Below are 20655 nucleotides of genomic sequence, written 5' to 3' on the forward strand. Positions count from 1 at the left end.
TTGGTGGGTAGTAGATTAATTAGATCTAGTTCTCCTAGTAGCTCTAAAACTGGTAGTTCTAAAATTCTAATATAGTTAATGAAGAACATTACGGTTATCAATCAACTGAAGATATTGATTTTAGTGGTTGGAACAGTACCAAGAGTACCCCATAGTGAAGTGTATAAGAAAACATAGTCCTATCTCTTCATTCACAAGTGAACACCATGTCAAAACCACGGAACAAATTTATGCCATTAGTAAAGAAAATGAAGCCATTAATAAACATATAAAGGGTGGTCGTAATTTCCTTCATATAGGACTAGTCCAAGTTGGTATTGGACCATTAACGAAACTAGGTCTGAATACCTCAGTTTCATTATGTTTAAGAGATGCTGGTTCCACAGACTTTAGTGATAATGTATTTGGAGTCGTAGTGACACTCATATATTGGAAGTACCAACTTTGAACATTAAAAATTCAGGTTATAAAATTATAGATGGAAGACAACCTTTAGTCTTAATATATAGGATTCATTATAGTCATAGGAACATATATGAATTTTCAAGCCATTTTTAAACGTCCTAAAGATCAGATACTGTTAATTCAAAGTAGCCATCGAAACGCAAATGTTAAAAGAGTTCCAAGAAGAAGCAAGCTCTGATGCCTATGGCTGAAGAAAATCATAGATAAGGAGGTTAGGTTTTAAAGTGGAGATATTGAAAAAAGTAGGGCTTGCCATGTCAAAAGCTTCCTTGAGAGTTGGCATGAGATCTGGTGGTAGGCCTTTCCTGGTGTGGTAATAAGGAGGAAGGTCAGGTAAAGATGCAAGATTAAGCTTCACTAAGGTTAAGAATTGGAGTACCTGTGAGATGGTTTTGGTTTAATGGAAGTGAGATTTATAGGTGTCGAACAGAAATATATTTGAATTTTTCGTTTTGTGAGCTTCTTGGCAAGCACCAGGTATGAGTTATCAAAACCTTTATAAGACTCCTCTGCCTGCCTTCCATGGCCTAATCTCTCTCTCTCTCTCTCGGCAGAGAATTAATTGAACATGGATTTGCTGCTTTCAGTTTTTTTTTTTTTTTTTTCTTTGACTTTCTTTGATGGAATATAACATAAACAATTAACCATGCTCATCATGAATGCTATATTTTTAAAAAAGATAATATGTTTTCTAAAGATTCCTATACATCTTATTTAAGACAAATATGTTCTGATAGTTTTTTGTTTTTTGTTTGATTTTCCCTTAAATTATATGATTCTGAATTTTATTACTATGGTTCTATTGTCTTTTCACTTGTAAACTTTGAACTAATTTACATATTTTGCACCGTCAAAAAAAATCTGACCAAAAAAAAAAAAAGCAAATATGCAAATGAAAAATAAAAAACAAACATAATTACTAAGTGGGAGGAAAAGACAACATTGACGGAAATTACCTACAAAATAAGAGAATAATCTTGGAAAGCATACAATATAGTTCTGAAAGTGTTTCCAATTGAAAACTGCAAGACAGAAATGGCTTCCAAGAATCTACATAAGGAGTAAAACTACAAAACCAAATTATCATGTCTAAAATCACACAACATACACGAAAGAAGACTAGTGATCATTCTGTTAAGCAAATATAGAAAATAGAAACAAATGTTGAGAGTTCATATGCCATGTGTTGGTGATCAGCTACTATCGGGCAGTCTCATCACCACTTCAGCTGGTGGTCGTAAAGTGCAAACCATCTCCTTCGTCTTACCAAAGTAAACCTGCAATATTTGAATTCTGTAACTTGCACTGACCGTGTTTGTGATACAAGAAAGCTTTAAATGCTCACTAACAAAAATTGCAGAATAATTTGAAACATGGCATGATCTAAATAACAAAGTGATATTTAAAATGAAGTTAAAGACATGTATAAGGAGAACCATATTACCTGATCGAGGGAATTCCTTAACTTACTCTCCATTTCTTCAATCATCCTTCCCATGTTACAAAGATGGCCTTCTTGGACTGATAGGTCCATATTCATCTGCAAATGGGAAAAAGGAAATACTTGATTTTCTACCAGAACAGCATCATATACACGCAGACAGAACATAAAAGGCTCTAGATTAGGCCTGTGCTTATCTTACCATTTGTTATTCTAGCCAGCACAACAACATGCACTACCAACAAATAAAATTGAGGGTCCGTTTAATTGCTGGAACACAAGGGTGAACCTTAAAAAGTGCATTCCCCAATGACTAGAGCATTTTGATTCTATTTGTTTCTCAAAACCAAATGGAAGGAAAAATCACGTATGACAAACTGACAACTCAGAACTCCAGTGTAATAGTTGAAATATATATAGAATATCATACTAAAAGAGAATATCCAAACAGATATTTTGAAGTGTAAAGACAAAGATCTGCTATGGCGCATATTTATAACCTTGCTATTGCAGAGAACTTACAACATTGTAATGAACCTTCAATGTCATAAAACTTAAATTCTTCAAATTCCAGAACTCAAAAGAAGTACAGGTAATTTCTCTTTAATTTGAAATAACAGCATCTTTCAAAAAGAATGCTTAATCATGATAACACGGTAAATAGACCAAACAACTTCACATCAAAACATAATCAGTACAAGTACCTCTCGTCTAATTGATCCAGACAAATTGAATGATCCTGACGACTCATTACTTGTAGTCAAAGACAACATGACGGTACTGGTTAAACGATAATGAGCTGTTCCTTCCTCATCTGGACCAACCTGGACAAAAAAATCAGAGTTGCAGCACTGGAACCATATATGCTTGAAATAAAAGACTATTTCGAAACTTGTAATAAATGAGAAAGATGGGAGAGCATTATTTTGATATCCTCCCAATATCTATATGTTGTTCAACATGGCAATGGAAGTTTACCTCAATTACATGTATGGCATCCCACGCTCCCTCCTGGAGATAACCCCTTCTACCATGCCCTGTCTTCGAGCCATCTACATAATAATTAATAATAAATCACTGAAAAGGGTAATCACCATGTCTTCTAAAAGCAAGTCACAATAATGAAATTACCTTTCTTTATAAGAAAGCATGCTACAAAACCTTCATTATCATCTTCCCACATATAAACTGATGAAATCCCACCTTCATAATACCTACCAAACTAATGGTTACTCAAGCCGCTAGATATAAAGAAGGAAACCCAAAATGAACCATTAAATTATCTATGGAAAAGAATTTATGAAATTGATTCAACATACAGAAGTTAATCAAATGACTAAATCAAGAACGAGGTAAGTAAAGGACCTCACTGGTCACGATATATAGCAAAGATGTCATTTGCTTCAACTTCAAGCTTCCTCAACTCCTCAGATGGGAGGGCACCATCCTCTAATGGTGGATGGTATTTATTTGACCAAGGTGACCTACAAAGGATGAAAAATAAATAAACGACATATTTATCAAATATGAAAAGCCAGTTTTCATAGAACAGGTATATGAAAACAAAATAAAAAAACAAGCCAAAAAATAAACAAATAAATTTGACATATGGCTCTGAAGCATGACACAAAACCAGTTGTGTTGACCCTCATCCATCCATACACTTCCAAGTGTATATGCATTGCTGATTCATAATTGACAAAACATGCATAGTTACAGGAGCAAAGCAAGAGTGAGTTATATGTTCTCTCTCAGTTTCTTTTATGCCTAAGGTTCACAACACTGTAGTTTTTCGCCTAAGGTTCACCAACACCATACCAAAAAATTAAAAAAACTATACCAGTATGTTTATAATTGCATATCTTAAGATGAACCAAAAAAATTGCATATGAATGCAGAAGGATAAATAATGAGAGGTGAAGATTTTGACAGAATTTGAGTGATGATATCTAATGATGGAAATTCATGTGACTCGTTTTCTGTAGACTTTGTACCAAATGTCCATAAAATATCCACAACCTTTGGACCCAACACCCTTTCCTGATCCACCAATAAGGGCAGATCTCCTGAAGGAAGAAACAATTATATATGTGCAAATCCATCACTATAAAATCCATGTTAAATAGCAAATCTGCCATGATATAATAGTAACTTTGACTGTTCAAAGCAGAAAGTCTACCTAAAAGAGTCCGCATCTCTGTTATATTCGCACAAAATGAACTCCTTTCCACTGTCCGTGTCACATAAAACCTGTTTACCTCAGTCCAGAAGTTTTTGATGATCAGAGACAGTTTATGGAACAACTGGTCATGATCGAATTAAATCAGATTCAAATTGAAAGAAAAATTTTTGATTCACACAATCAAATTTTATTTATCATAAAAAACAGCCTGTCAAAATAGTATATAGATGGTCTATATAATAAGTTAAAAGTTACAACTAGGCACAATACACCACATCCTCAACTAAAGGCAAAACAGGATGGTAAAACAGATAAGAAAAAAACAAAAAAAAAAAATATAATTACAAGGAAAAAGTTAAAATTTGCAAAGAGCTCAAAAGGGTAACTACATGTTAGTTTACTGTTTACTTGAGGGTTTCAAATGGACGGAGAATACATACATATTTCAGGAGCCCTAATTGAGCATACTGCATATGTACTATAAAAATTGCACCACTAGAATATCTTCCACCCTCCCTCATTCATTTTTATCCTACCATGGAGGCTAAAGGAGATAATCGACACCAACACGTAGGAACAAAGAGATAAAATATTGGACTATAAGAATGCTGCTTTAAGTCATAGAGCTAATATGTAGAGGAACCAAAACTGGATGGCTCTAAAGCATACAGGAGATCGAAATGGCAGTTTCAAACAAAAGTGATCCGCTGTTCGCAACGGTGAAAAAATGTTGAAGGGTCCCAATCATTAAAGAATCACATATAGAAGTTCAAGCAGATGCAGTTAGATCAAACTCCAAATAATAAAAAGCCCAAGTAGCACCTCTTAGGAACAAATGGTAATGAAAATTTTAATTTCAATTTTGAATCCTTTACTATTATTTTCTCCGTAAGTAACTAAAACTTCAATAAACTGATGCTAAACATACATTTTAAAATCAACATCAATGCGGAATGACAATAACCAGTGTTTTCCTAAACCAAGTACACACTTATTGTTTATTTGAAACCTAGGAAGCTGGAAAAGCTAAAATCTACAGTCATTTAAGCACCTAGACCTCGTTGATAGATTTCTTCATATATTAGTTATTATCATTACCATTGCTATTATGGGTTACTATTCCCCTTTCAATTTTTGAATTCAAAGAGAAAGTCAAAGGCTTTGATCTCTTGACAAATACAAAAACAGAGGATATGGTTGCTCATGCTTCAAGTTTACATTATCCACAAATAATACCACGGGGATTAACCCAATTTCCAAAATGATAAGAAATACAATTATGGGTCTTCGTTCAAATTGCAAATACAACAATTTACAAGAACATTATAAAAATAAAATTAAAATTAAAAAAATCATTTTTAAAGATTTGGGTAATTCCGTAACAACATAAAAATTTTCTTTCCTTTTTTTTTTTTCCCATTTAATTCCATTTTCAGGTAAATTGAAGCAATAGAACCGCTAAGGCCAAGAGACTCACATTTGGGAAACATCTTTAATGCGACCCAGAAACCAAAACAGAGAAATGAAATAGAAAATCCAAAAAAAAAAAAAAAAAAAGGAAGAACCTGGAGGGGCTGATCGACTTGAGAAAGCAGATCGGAGGAGTGTTGGGGTAGGAGAGTGAGAAGAGCAGAGAGAGCAGTCTCAGTGTGCTTTGGAGGGATTCTCCTCATCAATCCCATGGCTGCTTCCATTTTCTTCTCCTCCTCACTCTCTCTTTCTCTCTGTTGTCTTCCTCAGTAGACGAAGAAACAAACAGTGTGAGATATTCAAAACAGAAAATGGAAATTCAAAATCGTATTTTTATTATATAAAAAATAGAATAAAATAAAATAAATTCCCTTTTTTAGTGTTTGCTTCACAACGGAGGAAAAAAAAAAACTGATACATGCCAAAAAAGCCAAAGAGGCCCGTTTGATCCGAGTTTCTCTCGCGGGAACCACTCTGTAAACGTCCTTTTTTCTTTTTCTCCTTTCTTTTTATATAAATATTACATGATAATATGAAAAATAAATAAATATATATATATATAGATATATAATTTTTAAAAAATAACTTCATTTATGCCTGTTTCAATATTTGATATAAATACAAAAGCATCTTTCAAATTTTTAATAATTTCATCACACTTTGGCTTTCACTCTTTCTTTTTATTTAGCTGTTTAAATTATTTTTATAATTAAAGGTAAATTACTTTCAACTTTTTTTTGTTTCTTTTTTTTTTTTACAATAATTAATTTGAAATTTTCAAATTTTTTTAAAAAATATTTTCAATTAATTTTTATTTAAACTATGTGATAAATTTTCCTTTTTTAAGAAAAAAACAACTATATGATAATTTTGATGAGATAAATTTTTAAAAAAAAAATAAGTTATATATTTGACAAAATCATTTAGTATAATGTAATTGAAATATTATAATATATTTCATAAAATATATTTGATAAATTATGAAACATTTTAATTCATTTAGTTAAGTATATTTGATAAATTATCATTTATTTAAAATGCTTTTTAATTAAAACCATCGTATAGATTTTTTTAAAAAAATAAAAAATTATCACATAGGTTAAATATAATTAATTAAAATATAGATTAATAAAACAAATTTTCAAATTAATATTTACAAAACCATCAAAAAAATATTTTTTTTGCAAAAAAAGGAAAAAAGAAAGAACCTACTAAAAGGTAAGCTAATTAAAGAAAATAATTGTTACAAAATTAATTAAAAGTAAATTAATTCTACTAAAGGTATATCATCATATAAGAAAGAGAATGAAGGTCAGAATGTGTGGATGAAATTATTAAAAGTTTGAGAAAAATTTTATATTTACCCAAAAATGAAATATTCTCTAATTTTTATGGTATAAATCTTGAAACGTAATATTTTTTAAAAAGAAAAATAATAATGTAAAGGATGGAAAATTTTGAGAGAAGAACAAGAGTAAATTTATGAGTTAATTGGCTTTTTCTCTTTTTTCCTTTTTCGGTAATGTTTTTTTTTCTTTTTAATCTTTTTTGCATGGTAATTAGGTTAGTTTTAATTTTAATAAAATAAGCTAACACATGTAACCTAATTAAGTAGTTATCAAATTAACCAAAGTCAATATTGGTATTGTAGGTTTGGCCCAATAGTATAATTACTTAGAATAGATCTTCAGGTTCAGTTAATTTTGAATAAAATACCCTCCCGTTATTGAAAATTTAGAATCCATTGTAGTTCCAATCCAACAATTTAAAAAAAAAAAAAAAGTAAAGGTTGAAAATTTGTTTATTTTAAATACTCCAGCTTTGAATAGAGTAATGCTGGGGACAGTAATTTTTTTTTCTTTTTTTTTTTTACCATATTTTAAATACCACATATGCATAGGGAAAAATGTTGATTGCAGATCGGAACCTATCAATTGGCATCTAAAATTGGTATCTTATCAGCTGGTATCTAAAATTTGATAAATAAAACTTAACTATAACAATACTCTTTATGAATTCTTGGACTAATACAAATGAATTGTATTTTGGAATTGAAACTGAGAACTTTTGCACATTTTTCTTTTTATGTCTACTTTTGAACTGCAAAATAAAGTTTTTGTTGTTGGCAAGACAATAATATTCTTGGAAAGCTTTAATAACAATGTGACATGCAAACCTCCAATAAGTCATTTTGTTGTGATGCACAATTATTAAGTTTCAAGAGGACTTACATTATAAGAATACACTTCTTGTTTTGAAATTCATCAATGTACCATTTTTGCGCTAAGTGCAATTGTTTTCAATGATTTTCAACAATAATTACATTTAAATTCTACCTTTTCCCCGTAAACTAATTACCAAAAAAATAATTATTGGAAAATAGTTGACTTTTTAAGACTTTACCATCAAAGCAAACGGGATCTTAAAAAAATAAAATAAAATAAAATCAATGATACTTTCCCTAGATTTACGTATTTTATTTCATAAGAACAATTTAGAAGAGATTTATGATAATTTAAGCTGATTTATTCAGGGAATATTTCATTAGACCCCCCATATATACTTTAAGTACAATTAGACCTATACGTTTGAAAAATTCTGATTACTCTTTCATTTTTCAGTTTTTACAGTTTTAATTGTTAACAGCGAGAATTGTAATTTGATAATATTATTCAATAATGAAATATTGATTTTAAACATCTCTTTTAGCCTTTAACTATTAAAATTAAACTGGTAAAAACTAACAAATAAATCTATTTAATAGATACAGAGTAAACAAAAAAAGATTAATGATAATTTTAAACAAATATGAGTTTAAATTATGGCAAAATGGCTTTTGCCCTTTATTAGATAGGTTATAAAATAAAATAAAATAAAAAATAAAAGAGGACAAAATGAGAATGTCTATTCACTGGTGCAACCACACATCTGAATCTCCTATTTTTGCCCCCAAAAAAAAAAAAAAAAAGGACATTTGAATTTACAAATGCATGGCACCCCTTAACTTATTCACATACCAAAAAGGCATTTCAACCAACTTTTTGTTTATACTTTTTTCCAATTTTTTTGTATATTCAATGTTTTCAATTGGACATTTGGATAAAAAAGGGAAAAGTTGGTACAACTTTTCCAAAGCTATAATAACAATAATACACATCAAGAAGTTGATTTAAGGCACCGCGACAAGCACAACAAACCAAAGAGTTAGGGGTAGATAATTTGCTTTAGTTTTGGACCCCACAAGCATATCCAAGAGTGGGTAAAATGATTGGAGTTTATGAGGCCTAAATTGGCCATGCCTTTTTTGACTGATTGGGAGTAGCGTAGCATCACCTGGCCAGCAAATAAATGGGACCTATATACCATGTTCAGATTCAAAATGATGCGTTTCGTGCTCTTCCATCATGCTGTCATGTTAGAATCTTTATCTATTTCATGTCATTATGCAAATTATGATTCAGATATTTTATATAAATTTTCTTATACCGAACTATATCCCAAATGCAGTTCAACATATGGACTGTTAGCTTCTAATTATATATTAAAGTAGACATAAAATTGTCATGTCATTATATCTTATATTATAATTTGCATTATACATTTTATATGCCACAAGCATCCAACCTTAACCTTTAATATTTACCATCTTACCATGTCTCCCATTCCCATCATAGATTGGGTGACAATTCCCACAAGAACAAACATGTATATATTGATGTCGTTAAGATGAAATAAAGAGAATTGAAAGAAATTTGTTCATGGTGAATTACTAGCCCATTACTTATGCATAACCTCTTTAAGACAGGGCCCTTATTTAACTTTGAACAAATGTGAAATAACTGGATATTCTTATTTTTTATTTTTTCTCAAATTTGTGAATTGTTTAAGTTCACTGGTCACGTTATAAATCCACCAAATCAGCCAAATGATTACAGCAGAGCGTTTACCTGTTGTCTAGCAATTTTGGTTATTAAGCCATGAGCGTAAAATTTCCAATCTGCTATCTTTGTAGCATATTTATGATTGGGGAAAAAAACAAGAAACAAAAAACAAAAAACAAAAACAAACCTCAAATTATGGAAAAAGAATATATCATTAAAACAATTACTTCTAACATATCATGGCAACCGTACTATGGAATAAAAGTACTAATTGCATATTATTACTATATTCGTCAAATAGGAAAATATGGAAGATTGTCATACCCTCAAAACGTAACCATAAATTCTTCACGCTGCTGAGTTCAATTTGGCACGTCGCTCTGCATATGATGCTGGAACCATTTCAACAATTATTAGCCAAAGGCTTGAAACCTTTTTACAAAAAGGGTTAACAATTTTTTTTTTTTTTTTTTTTTTTTTTGTTTATCTTTAGTTTCTGTAACAACTTAAACCAATAGGAAAATTTTTCACAATAATTTAAAAGATATGGCAGTTACAAACTTCTATCTAGGGTAAAGTTTCCATTTTCCACTGGAAATGATGGACTACAGAATATATCATCATGACCGCACATGACATGCGATCATTTCAGTTTGTTGCTAGCCAAACCACATCAAAGCAAATTTCGTTGACAATCTAATAAACTTAAACTAAAAGCCAGTGAATTTGATTAGTTTAACCCTTCTTTTGTCGTCTCATCTGGTACTATATGCACTTGGTAAGGCATTACCAATATATATTGAGAATATAAATCACATGAACAATTATGGTTTATCATAATGCAAGGTTTCTAAGCAACCAAACATATAACATGAAAGGTATTCAAGTTCTTACGCTCGGTTGGGCGTGACATGAGAGGAACATGTGCAGCCTTCTTCATTTTTCCATTGTTTAAGGAGCTCTGGTCTAAAAAGACAGAAAAGAAGACAAAGTTATACAAAGACTTAGATATAGAACATATATTACAAAATTCATTGGAAACTTAGGGAAAAAGTTTGTTTTCAGCACCATTTGTCATAGGCACACAGCTTAACAGAGCTTCCTTGAAAATAGCAGCTTGGAGCTGGAAAGTCCGACATTCTTTTGCCAAGTGTACACGCAGAGCTAGTCCAGCATCTAGTGGTGTAAACGATACGATGATTTTTGAAGTTATGCAAGATTACAATTGACAATTTCCAACTTTGAAAGCATACCATGCAATTAAAGGGGATAAACTACCTAATAGATGAATACAATCAGTTGAGATTCGTAATGACCCTACAAGATTCTGTGATTCATTCCTTTACAATGTCTTGTCAGAAAATATGCATATATATGTATATATATATAAAGTTTTACTTCAAATACCTGACGAACAAATAAACTTGACGTCTTGAAATTCACAAGATTGAAGAACCAAAGGGATTTCCGAAGCCATGATGTATTGAGGTTTCCTTGGTGTCTTGGTGGTATCCAGTAATGCATCTACCACCTATGAATGGACACATGTAATCTGAGTGAGCAGGTATTAGTAGGTATAGATTATATCTTTAAGAGGAGTTAATAGGTCCCTCTAAAGCAAAAGAGAAAATTCTAATATATCTCAGAAACACAGCCAAAGAGGTTCACAAGAAACTTATGGGCCAAAACTTGGTAAATGCTTTTAAAACCTCTTTCAAAAGTTCAAATAATGAATTTTTCCATAGATATATGGAAAGCTTATTTACGATCCAAATTAAACACTGGTGGCCAAACCGCTTTCACAATCATTTTCAATCAAAGAACTCATCTTTTTTTTTTTTTTTTTTTTTTTTTCCTGTTCTGTTCTCCACGGGTTTTTCTAATGCATAGGTTTTAACTCTTTATGTAGAGAATTTGGGGAGTACTGTGCACAAAAAATTCATCTTGAATTTAATTCAATGCTCAAGCAGGTCATGCTGTATGCTAAGCAGATAAAAGTTGTGTATCAGTACAATGTTGGCCACCCTTTTGTTATGTCTGACCTCAAAGTCAAATTATTCACATCGACATGATGATTTGGACTTGCAAAAACTGCCAAAATGGTGGTAGTATGATATTTTCAAATAGAGCTTCACTTTGAAGTAAGACAAGTCCTAAGAAATCAGAAAACTAATCTGTAATGAGAACAGGCTTCCGTACATCTGGAGATTCGAAACCTTGTCCAATCAAGAATAGTACAGCAACCATGCAACGGACCTGGTGCCACAAGAAAGCACTACCTTTGATTTCAAATGCCCAAAGCTGGTTTCCATCAAACCTGACAAAGGTCGGAAAATTTTAATGTAATATTCTAAGCATTCCAGCCAAACAAAACCAATACTTCATGTTGAGACATACAGCAATAATCTAATAGAAAAGGATGATGCCCAAGATATGAAAAAAATTTGGGAAGCAATTTGCAGAAGAACTGAAAGCAAGAGATACATCAAATGCCCTAAACAAGATCTAAGATTCACATAGATGTTATTAGGTGTGTTTTGTTTAACTTGATACATATAGTTAGGCAACTGAACATGATATCAGCACCTAATTGTCCATCGGTCTTGTATTGGAATCCTTATGTTAATGTGTTGCATGTGTCAAGCCCACATACACATAGTTAGGCTCATTTCCAATGTAAGCTTTTGCTAGTTATGGTAACTCATATAAATGTTAACTTTTCACTCCTGATTTTGGAAATAGATGACGAAATATCATCTCCTTCCCGAACACATTTCCCCCAAAAGAAAAAAGTATGAGCTCTGCTATGCACATATGAATATTAAGCACAACAGCATCAGAAGTAAATCACCAATTATGAAGAAAATCACATGGTTCCCCACATATCTGCATTTCATGCTCCAAAATGAGCATTACACTGCAAAAACTGCATGCAAAATTACCATACTGACCCATTATAGAGAAACCAAAACTTAGTGACATTTAGCTAATGGAAAAACTCTTTTAACAAACTCCAATTTTTACCCTAGAGGAAAACCAAAAGTAATATGCCTTCAGGGATAGAGAACCTCTGTTCTTTATTGTTATAATCTAGTTCTACCACCATCATGGTCTTAAACATAAGCATGTTGAACACAATACGTTAGTAATATGTGATAATTACAAATACCAACAAAATCCACTCATACAATTTATTAGAGTGAAAACTCGTGAACTAAACCATTAGAACACAGATTGGTTGCTTGAATAAAAACAGGGAAAAAATGAACAAGCTGATTGAAATAAGAAATGGGTCAGAAAAATTATCTACCAATGTCAACCTCACATCATAAGGAGAAACCGCAAATGACGAGATATGACGCCTATAGTTGTGCACATTCACTGCATCCATTTTACAGAAGTTTCGGAAATCATGTTCGCCTATTAATCTTTTACCAGCATCTTCCATAGCCTGGTGAAACATGATGTGGGAAATATGAATTTACCAAGCATCTTAATTTAAAGTGGAGTAACATAAAAAGGGTTTGCAACGAGTTGCAAAAAAAATGAGAAGAAAGAGCATACTGAGATATTTAGATTTTCTTCCCAGAAGAAATATTTATATTCCCTGCTCAAACAGCTAAACCTGTAATTTGGAAAGCAAAGCAACGGATTATGTCAACGCAACAGAAGGAATACAAAAAAATAGAATTTCAATCAAGTCATCAAGTCAACCATGAAAACCATTAAGATTTAAAAGGACAAAACTAATACTCTGCAAAAGAAGCACTAGAAAACAACACAGAGAATAAAGCAGAGAAATTAAAATAACATTCAACTGATTATGCCTATAGGTACTAAAATCATGTAAGTATGATTAACAATTATTAGTAAGAAATCCAATGACAATATAAAATATTACCCACATTCAAAAGTTCCTTTAAAGTCAGAAGAGATACTCATATATGCACTCCAAACTTTAAATCATATTACAACCTAAGACAATATAAAACGTTTTTATCACAGCAGGTGGAAAAAATGGTTATGAATGCAAATTATCAAAGTGAGACTTTATGACAATCTCCAGATTGTCCCCATCTCACCTCACTCCGCATGAATGGCCTGCAGAGTCTTAGTTATCCTGTGCAACTGCATACATTGCATCCCCAAAGGTCATTGTTTTGTACACATAAAGGTAATTCTGAAATAATTCACCACCATTTTCTTTATGATGGATTAAAAAGGACATAATCTCTTAGAATCCATTAAAAAATTGAAAAAATAGCCAAGTAACGAATAGTTTTTTTTTTTTTTTTTTTTTGGTATGTGTGTGTATGAGTGGGGGGCAGGGAGGTTAAAAATCAGCTACTATCATCACCATGCAAGAAATCTAATTACTTCCTAATCATCAAACGTAAGAAAAATATAACAATTTGATTACAACTTGACCTAAACAAATAGAACTACAAGCAGCTTAAGCACTCATTATTAGCAAGCATTCCAATTCATCACTGATCTTAGCACGTCATCGTTGAAAGGTAACCATAAAGCTATCTGGTTTCTGTTATGTAAAGTGAAACTTGGGCAATTCAGCACGGTATGGTCCATCCTGAAATCTGGCTGCAGGTTTCAACTCACTTAATCATGACTGCAAGTTTGATAGAATGGTTTTCCCACATTTATATCATCAAATCAGACAAGATTCCAGTAATTGTTCTCTCCAAATAACTTTGAAGCCTCGAGTATATTTCAGTTTGAAAAGAACACACAACAAAGGAATTCGTATCTTTTACAAACTAAAGATTGCTTGCAAACATTTATTATCAGAAAACTGAGACAACGTTCTATACAGAGTAGACAAACCTTGCACTGAAACCAACTGGAACAGGACACCAGCCTAAAACACGTATATCACTCGGGAGTACTCGATTCAGCACCCTCACATAATCAATTTCTCCTTCTAAGAAATACATGACAAAGAGAGAGAAAATGCATGTGTAAGTGTAAGTGAAAATAAGAGTCATTTACTAGTTCAAACTAATACAAATATGTTAATACAATCATTAACTAAGCTTGCAATGAGTTATATGTGGCTCAAACTATATCGAATAAGTTATAGGTATATTTTTGGTTGAGACCAAGAAAATCAATTCGAGACTTACATAGATGTAAACGTACGCATAGATTAATCATTTTAGTTCATTTTATTTAAGTGTATGTTTCTTTATAAGAATACTCATGTTATTTTCTTATCTTACCTAATTGGATTAGATTAGCTTTATATATAAATAGACTTTTGCAATCTGAGAGGGGCATACTTGATTTTTGAATTACAGATACAACAGTTCTCCCTCAATTTCTTTATTTGCTCCCCCTTTCTTCTGTTTCTGCTCCCCAATCTCTATCTTCTTTCTATTTCTCTCCTTTTCTTTCTTCTTTATCCTGCGTCAGTTTTTCAATATAAACCATACTGCTAATTCTCTTCTTATATTTTTTTCTTTCCCCCCAACAAACTTCTCTCATCAATATTTCTTTAACTAAACATAAAGACAAGCAAGTTCTCTTACTAGAAACAAACCTGCAGTTCAAAATTTCCAGGCTCGACTTATATCATCCACAACTCTAAATACAGTATCTTTAAATGTACTTATGTCCACTATATATCTTTTTTGTATAAGAAACATAAATTCTATTTAGTGTAAAGGAAATACAAGAATTCAGGGGGATGACGAATCCTTTAAATCGTAAAACATAATGTACCGACAAAACTACAGAAAATTAAACAAGATCTTTCCAGCTTAATTTAAACAAGAACAGGTATCACTAAAATTTGTTGGATGAGGAAGCTCACAACGATTTCCCCCAAAGTAATCAAAATTTTCAAATCTATCTTCAGATGCTAATGCATTGCTCTCCAATTACAAGACCAAAAAAAGGACTTAACATAACTGCAGACTTCTATATAATTCTCACTACTACTACACCCAAAATCTTTAAAATTGCCATACAACACAAAGCTAAATTACTGAGGAATCACCCACGCAATGCCAGCTTCATTTGACAAACAACATGTCAACATCAAACCTTTAATCCATCTCGATGGAAAGAAACTTCTTCGACAAGGTGATGAAACTAGAATCTTTAATATGTCACACAAAACCATTGGTTCCTAGTAATTATTAGCTAGTAGCTCGTGGACCAACTATAATACAATTGAAGAAAGGACAGCTTTTTACATCTAAATCTCAATATGTATTTATTTACACCCAGAAAAAAAAGCTTAATGTTCTTTATTAAGTAGCTAACCATATTGCTCTTTGGAAACAAATTCACTAGACTTTTCATGGTTTGGCAAAGTTCCTTTGAGCTTTGATCTTACAAAGAGAGCAATCACCTGCATCAAATAATCGTCAAATATCAATATCCCATCCTCTTTAAGGAATCATGTCAGTAAAAAACGTGGTGTGCATGTAATCATCCACAATCTTTATTAGATATATCAGAATTAAGCACATAAGTGGATCATGCACTGCTGATTGGCACCACACTGGAAAGAAATGATTTTAATAGTGGTGATATGGATGATTGGCCTATTTTAGACTGGTAAAATATAAATGGAGGTGGTCTTCTGAAAAGCTTCAGTACTAACCTAGTCACACTTAAAGAAACCTTAGTATCCTAGTTGATTTTTTTCACCATTAAATCAATAAAACACTACAAATTTCGTAATGCAAGTAGATAAAGATTTAATAAATTTTCTTAAGCATGAAAGAAGGATTATTAGAACTCCTAATTCAGGTCAAGCAATATTTTCCTTTGAGAAGAAAACAGCAAAAACACTTATATCAAGCACAAATCTAACAAATAAAGATATCCAATTTTAATCTCAAATAGATTGGTTTCTTTCAACTGACCTGCCCAACTGAAGAAACCCCCTTGTCTGTTCTACCACATCTTGAATATTGTGACTCCTTCTTGTCACCAACTAAAAGCCTCGTCTTCTCAAGAGCTCCGAAAATTTCAGACTGCAGAGAGGATGGCTCAATTGCTAATAACATACACTATCAAAAATGAAACAGAAATATCCACATTTATACAACCCTGAAATTCTTAGAGTCACCTTCATGGAGCACAAAGTGTGAGAGTACATTCCACACAATAAATTATTGAAAAATGATCAAGTGTCAATACGTCTAAGATATATATCTACGAACTCTACAGGTAAAGTAATTGATGCAAAGATCGTAAGGTTTAAAAGAAACCATTTTTAGGGTAGGACACTGAAAAATCACATAACATTTAAGTCAAAGGATTCTTAAAATCACTGTGAAACCAAAAAAATCTTTCCTTTCTTTTCCAGATAGCATTTTATTTAAACAAACAGTTTATTTTTAGAAGGAAGATGATTGAGGTGTGTATGCAACATTATAAAATCTTCATTCAAACTCATGAACGTGACTAAAAAAGCATTGAAATTAGGTCCCATCCAAGGTCTTAAGGGAAATTGACACAAAGTATAGTGAGAATAGTTGACTCAGGTCTAAGATGAACACAGTCACAGAGCGCATAGTAATTATACTTATTTACACTCAATACCATCAGTAACTACTAGTCAAGGAAAAGATCAGCTTCGAAAGTGCATCAAATAACCAGAATGAAAATAAAAGTGAACCATTCTTACAAGTTCCCACAAAAACAGGCAATTACACAAACAATTATGACATTGAATAATAATAGTTATTGCATTTAGTGGCATGTCAATGCACCATTAGCACAAACTTTTTTTTTTTGTGGGGGGGGGGGGGGGGGAGAAGAAAGTGCAAGATTAAGAAACTGCACCTCCACAGTTGGATCCATTTGTGCTTCAGAAGCAAAACCATAAAACCTGAAATGCAGCATATTAAATAGTCTCCCATTATTGTCATTGCACTATAAGTTTGTAAAATAAATCTATTCTAAAAATAAATTAATCCATAAAAAATTATGCATCATGGAAAAGAAACATATACATAAGAGGACTTCTTTTTGAGTAGGAGAAGGAACTAAAGCTAACTCTTTTATAAGGATTTTGAAACCAATATTCAATATCCCATTCCAAATGCTATATAACAACGACAAATATTAGGCACTTTTCAAGTACCAGAGAGAACCAGGCCAGTATTTGTTTAACATAGTTTCAAAGTCTCACTTCTTCCATAGTTCTATAACAATCCACATTCGCTGGGAATGGACGCTACTTTGCTACTTTTTCAATCATGAATATATTAATTTTTCAATCATGGATAGGGGAGAGTGGGGGCATGAAGCAAGTTATAGTGGTTATAAGATGGAACAGAAAGAATATTTCTGAATAGATAAGGCTGACAAATAATAGTTATATATTATACCTCTGTCCAAAGTACATAATTTTTAGAGCAACATATCTTTTACACTGGTAATTCACAATGCTTGCGTTGTAACCTGCCCATAAAAGAAATAAGTACAAATGAAATGCACGTGTTAAAAACTATGAGCATATTAAAGTTTCTAGTGAAGGGATGACCTTGTAAGACAACAAATCCAGTTTTCTAAAACAATTATAACATTTGATTTTGAAATTTTAAAGTGAGTATCATGCATAAAGTAAATACTAGAGTCCATGGTCCCTGCAAACTAAGCTATGCTACAACATGAAACATATTTTGTTACATAATAAATCACCATGGCAATGAACAAGGATATCAAGAAATAGAATAAAAACCATCAAAAGAAATTCAGATCCCTGCATTGGCTATAATCCGCATCTTGAAACGATTTTTAACAATTCTTTGGCCATCAATACAACAAAGAAGAACCTGATATTTTCTCTTGCACTTTCTTCTTTGTGGTGTTACTACCACTAGATTTTGATTCCCGACTTTTCTCCACAGGTCTACTAACAGTTACAGCAGAGCCATCAACCATCTTCTCCTTCTGCATCATTATTAATATATCAAGCTCCATTACAACAAGCTTAGCTTCAAAATGTAAATGAAAATAACACCACAGAAAGAGCAAAATAACTTTAAAAAGAGAAAGCAAACATATTAACAATGCGAGCAGCTAACCTCATTACAACAACAATTTGTGAGTTGGGACAACAGTTTCACATTTTCAGCCTCCAATTCCTGGTTAAAGTTCCAAACCGGCCGGTTAAATCCTAATACAGTAAAAACCCAGAGGGACAAAGTAAAACACCATTTCGTTGCTGAGATTCTTCAAGAAAACGAAAAGTAAAAGTTTTTCAAAAAATTTCATGCTATGCTCAAATCCAAGATATTTCTTTGGGTGCCACCAAAAAAAAAAAAAAAAAAGGAAACAACAACAACAACAACCCATTAAAGTCTGACTAGTGGATAATTTATTTTCTGAGCTTTTAAAAGCCACCACTTAAGAAATCAATAATTATTCAAAAGCTCATATTTTCCGCTGAATGATCCTGAAATGCTTTCGCCATTGGCGAATTTTTGCAAACTGCTTATCTGCTTCTAAAAAAGCAAACAAAAATACGTATTTCTACAAAGACAAAAGCCATTGAAAAAAAGCAAAGAAAGAAAGAGCTCGGGAATGTAATTCAGCAGGAAGTAAAAGTCCTTCGAATTTCCCGTCATTCTCACACGGTTTCTCAGCAACCAAACGTGCGTTAGTGAAGGCGGAAAAGAGAGAGAGAGAGAGAGAGAGGGAGAGCACCTTAACTCTGAGTTGGAGAGAACGAACAAGAGATTGTAGGCTGGCAAGGAGGGCACTATCACCCTCTTCCTTCGCCATGGCAGATTTTGAAGCTCCTTCCACTGCCTCCATGAGACTTCCTATACAACTATGCTTATAATTTCAAGCCTAAGCCAAAATTTGTGCCTTGTTCTTTTCAAATGATCAATGCCTTCAATTTTTTTTTTAAATTAATAATAATATTATTATTATTTAACTTTTTTTATTTTGAAAATCTAATTAATAGATTTTTTTTTTTTTTGTAACTAAAAGATATAACAAGATCAAGATTAATTCTATTTTTGCATATTGTTTTTTCTTTTCTTTTTTTTTATGAATTAAAGTGTGAAAAATAGATGTCGCAGACAGCAAGACAAATAAAAATAATGGTCTGAAGTTGTTAATTTAAATGGAATTGAAGATTATAAGACCTCAATTCAATTAAATTGTTTGAAATTAGAATATGTAAAGTATATTAATCTCTTTCTTTTTGTTTTATTATATGCTAACATAAATTTTAGCACTTCAATTTAGATTTTTTTTTTTTTTTTTACATATATATTATGCGGAAACAATAATTTTGTCATTGGATTATTTTTGAAAAATCTTATTCAAATTAATGAAAGACATTTAATTTTACATAACTTGCATTAAAAAAAAATTAAACCAATAATATGTTTGTTACACCCCTGATCTAATAATGCATATAGTCGTTTTTTTTGTTTTTTTAATTATTATTGAAAGTGGAGAACTGAATTGGGAGTCATTATATAATGGTTTTGTTACCAAATTATCCCCAATGAAACAATTATTATACATACATATATAGTCTTTTTGAGTATAATTTATGAAAACTATAAAACAAAGCGTTAATATATGCATTTTTATTGCCCGGAAAAAAAAAATTAATATATGCATTTTGAAATTATGTTATATCTTTTTGTCTTTGGACATTAAAATTATATTCACAAAAGTTTTGTAAAAGATTTAACTATGCTGCCTATCATCTATTTTTATTTTTATTTTTTTATTATGTAATCCAATAAAAATTAAACAATATTCTATTATTATTATTATTTTTTTTCTCTTTTAACTATAAGAATAAATTTTTGCCTAGATTGCAATCATTAAGAAAATAATAAGGAAGCAAATGGAAGTAATGAAGCTGTGACTCTTACGCATAACATGTTCTATTATTATTAAATTACATCCAAAGATCCACCAATCAAATATCAATGGGTCTTCTCTAAAAATATATGTAAATTATGTTTAAAACATATACAAAATCAAAGATACATTAAAGTGTTTTAGATAGCCCCTAATACTCTAATATGTATCAATTACATAATTAAGAAAACAAAAATCATAAAAAAAAAATAAAGGAAACACACCTAAATCATCAGTACTGATGAATAACACTTTCTTTTTTTTCTTTTTTTTAATAAATTACAAATGAAAACATAAAGCTGCGCTACAGAATTGATTCAAATCACCAGTAATAGCAATTTTTG

The 20655-nt window shown here is 31.5% G+C and overlaps 2 protein-coding genes across 7 annotated transcripts; both read right to left on the reverse strand.

Annotated features, from left to right (window-relative positions):
• Positions 1–1407: 1407 nt before the first annotated feature.
• Positions 1408–6038, reverse strand: LOC107421417 (probable F-actin-capping protein subunit beta). Its single transcript, XM_016030649.3, has 8 exons — positions 5654–6038; positions 4086–4156; positions 3277–3390; positions 3038–3120; positions 2885–2958; positions 2611–2730; positions 1910–2005; positions 1408–1742 (listed from the first exon to the last, which is right to left on the reverse strand). Exons 1-8 carry the CDS (start codon positions 5780–5782, stop codon positions 1659–1661), a joined length of 771 nt encoding a protein of 256 aa, XP_015886135.1. The 5' UTR covers positions 5783–6038; the 3' UTR covers positions 1408–1658.
• A 2329-nt stretch (positions 6039–8367) lies between these two features.
• On the reverse strand, positions 8368–19306 carry LOC107421405 (uncharacterized). Of its 6 annotated transcripts, none has more exons than XM_060817721.1 (16): positions 19127–19306; positions 18505–18564; positions 18253–18370; positions 17806–17878; positions 17258–17303; positions 16333–16443; positions 15725–15812; positions 14282–14378; positions 13004–13064; positions 12760–12890; positions 11639–11756; positions 10847–10970; positions 10508–10615; positions 10334–10405; positions 9764–9831; positions 8368–8913 (listed from the first exon to the last, which is right to left on the reverse strand). In XM_060817721.1, the coding sequence occupies exons 1-15, from the start codon at positions 19235–19237 to the stop codon at positions 9788–9790; spliced, it is 1362 nt and encodes a 453-aa protein (XP_060673704.1). In that variant the 5' UTR covers positions 19238–19306; the 3' UTR covers positions 8368–8913; positions 9764–9787. The 6 variants fall into 6 exon arrangements, with proteins under 6 accessions (XP_060673704.1, XP_060673703.1, XP_048332314.2 ...); XM_060817720.1 differs by having other exon boundaries at positions 8368–8965; XM_048476357.2 differs by lacking the exon at positions 8368–8913 and adding an exon at positions 9390–9555.
• Between the last annotated feature and the right edge of the window lie 1349 nt (positions 19307–20655).

The sequence above is a fragment of the Ziziphus jujuba genome, chromosome 5, assembly GCF_031755915.1.
Source record: "Ziziphus jujuba cultivar Dongzao chromosome 5, ASM3175591v1".
In the NCBI taxonomy this organism is placed as follows: Eukaryota; Viridiplantae; Streptophyta; class Magnoliopsida; order Rosales; family Rhamnaceae; genus Ziziphus; species Ziziphus jujuba.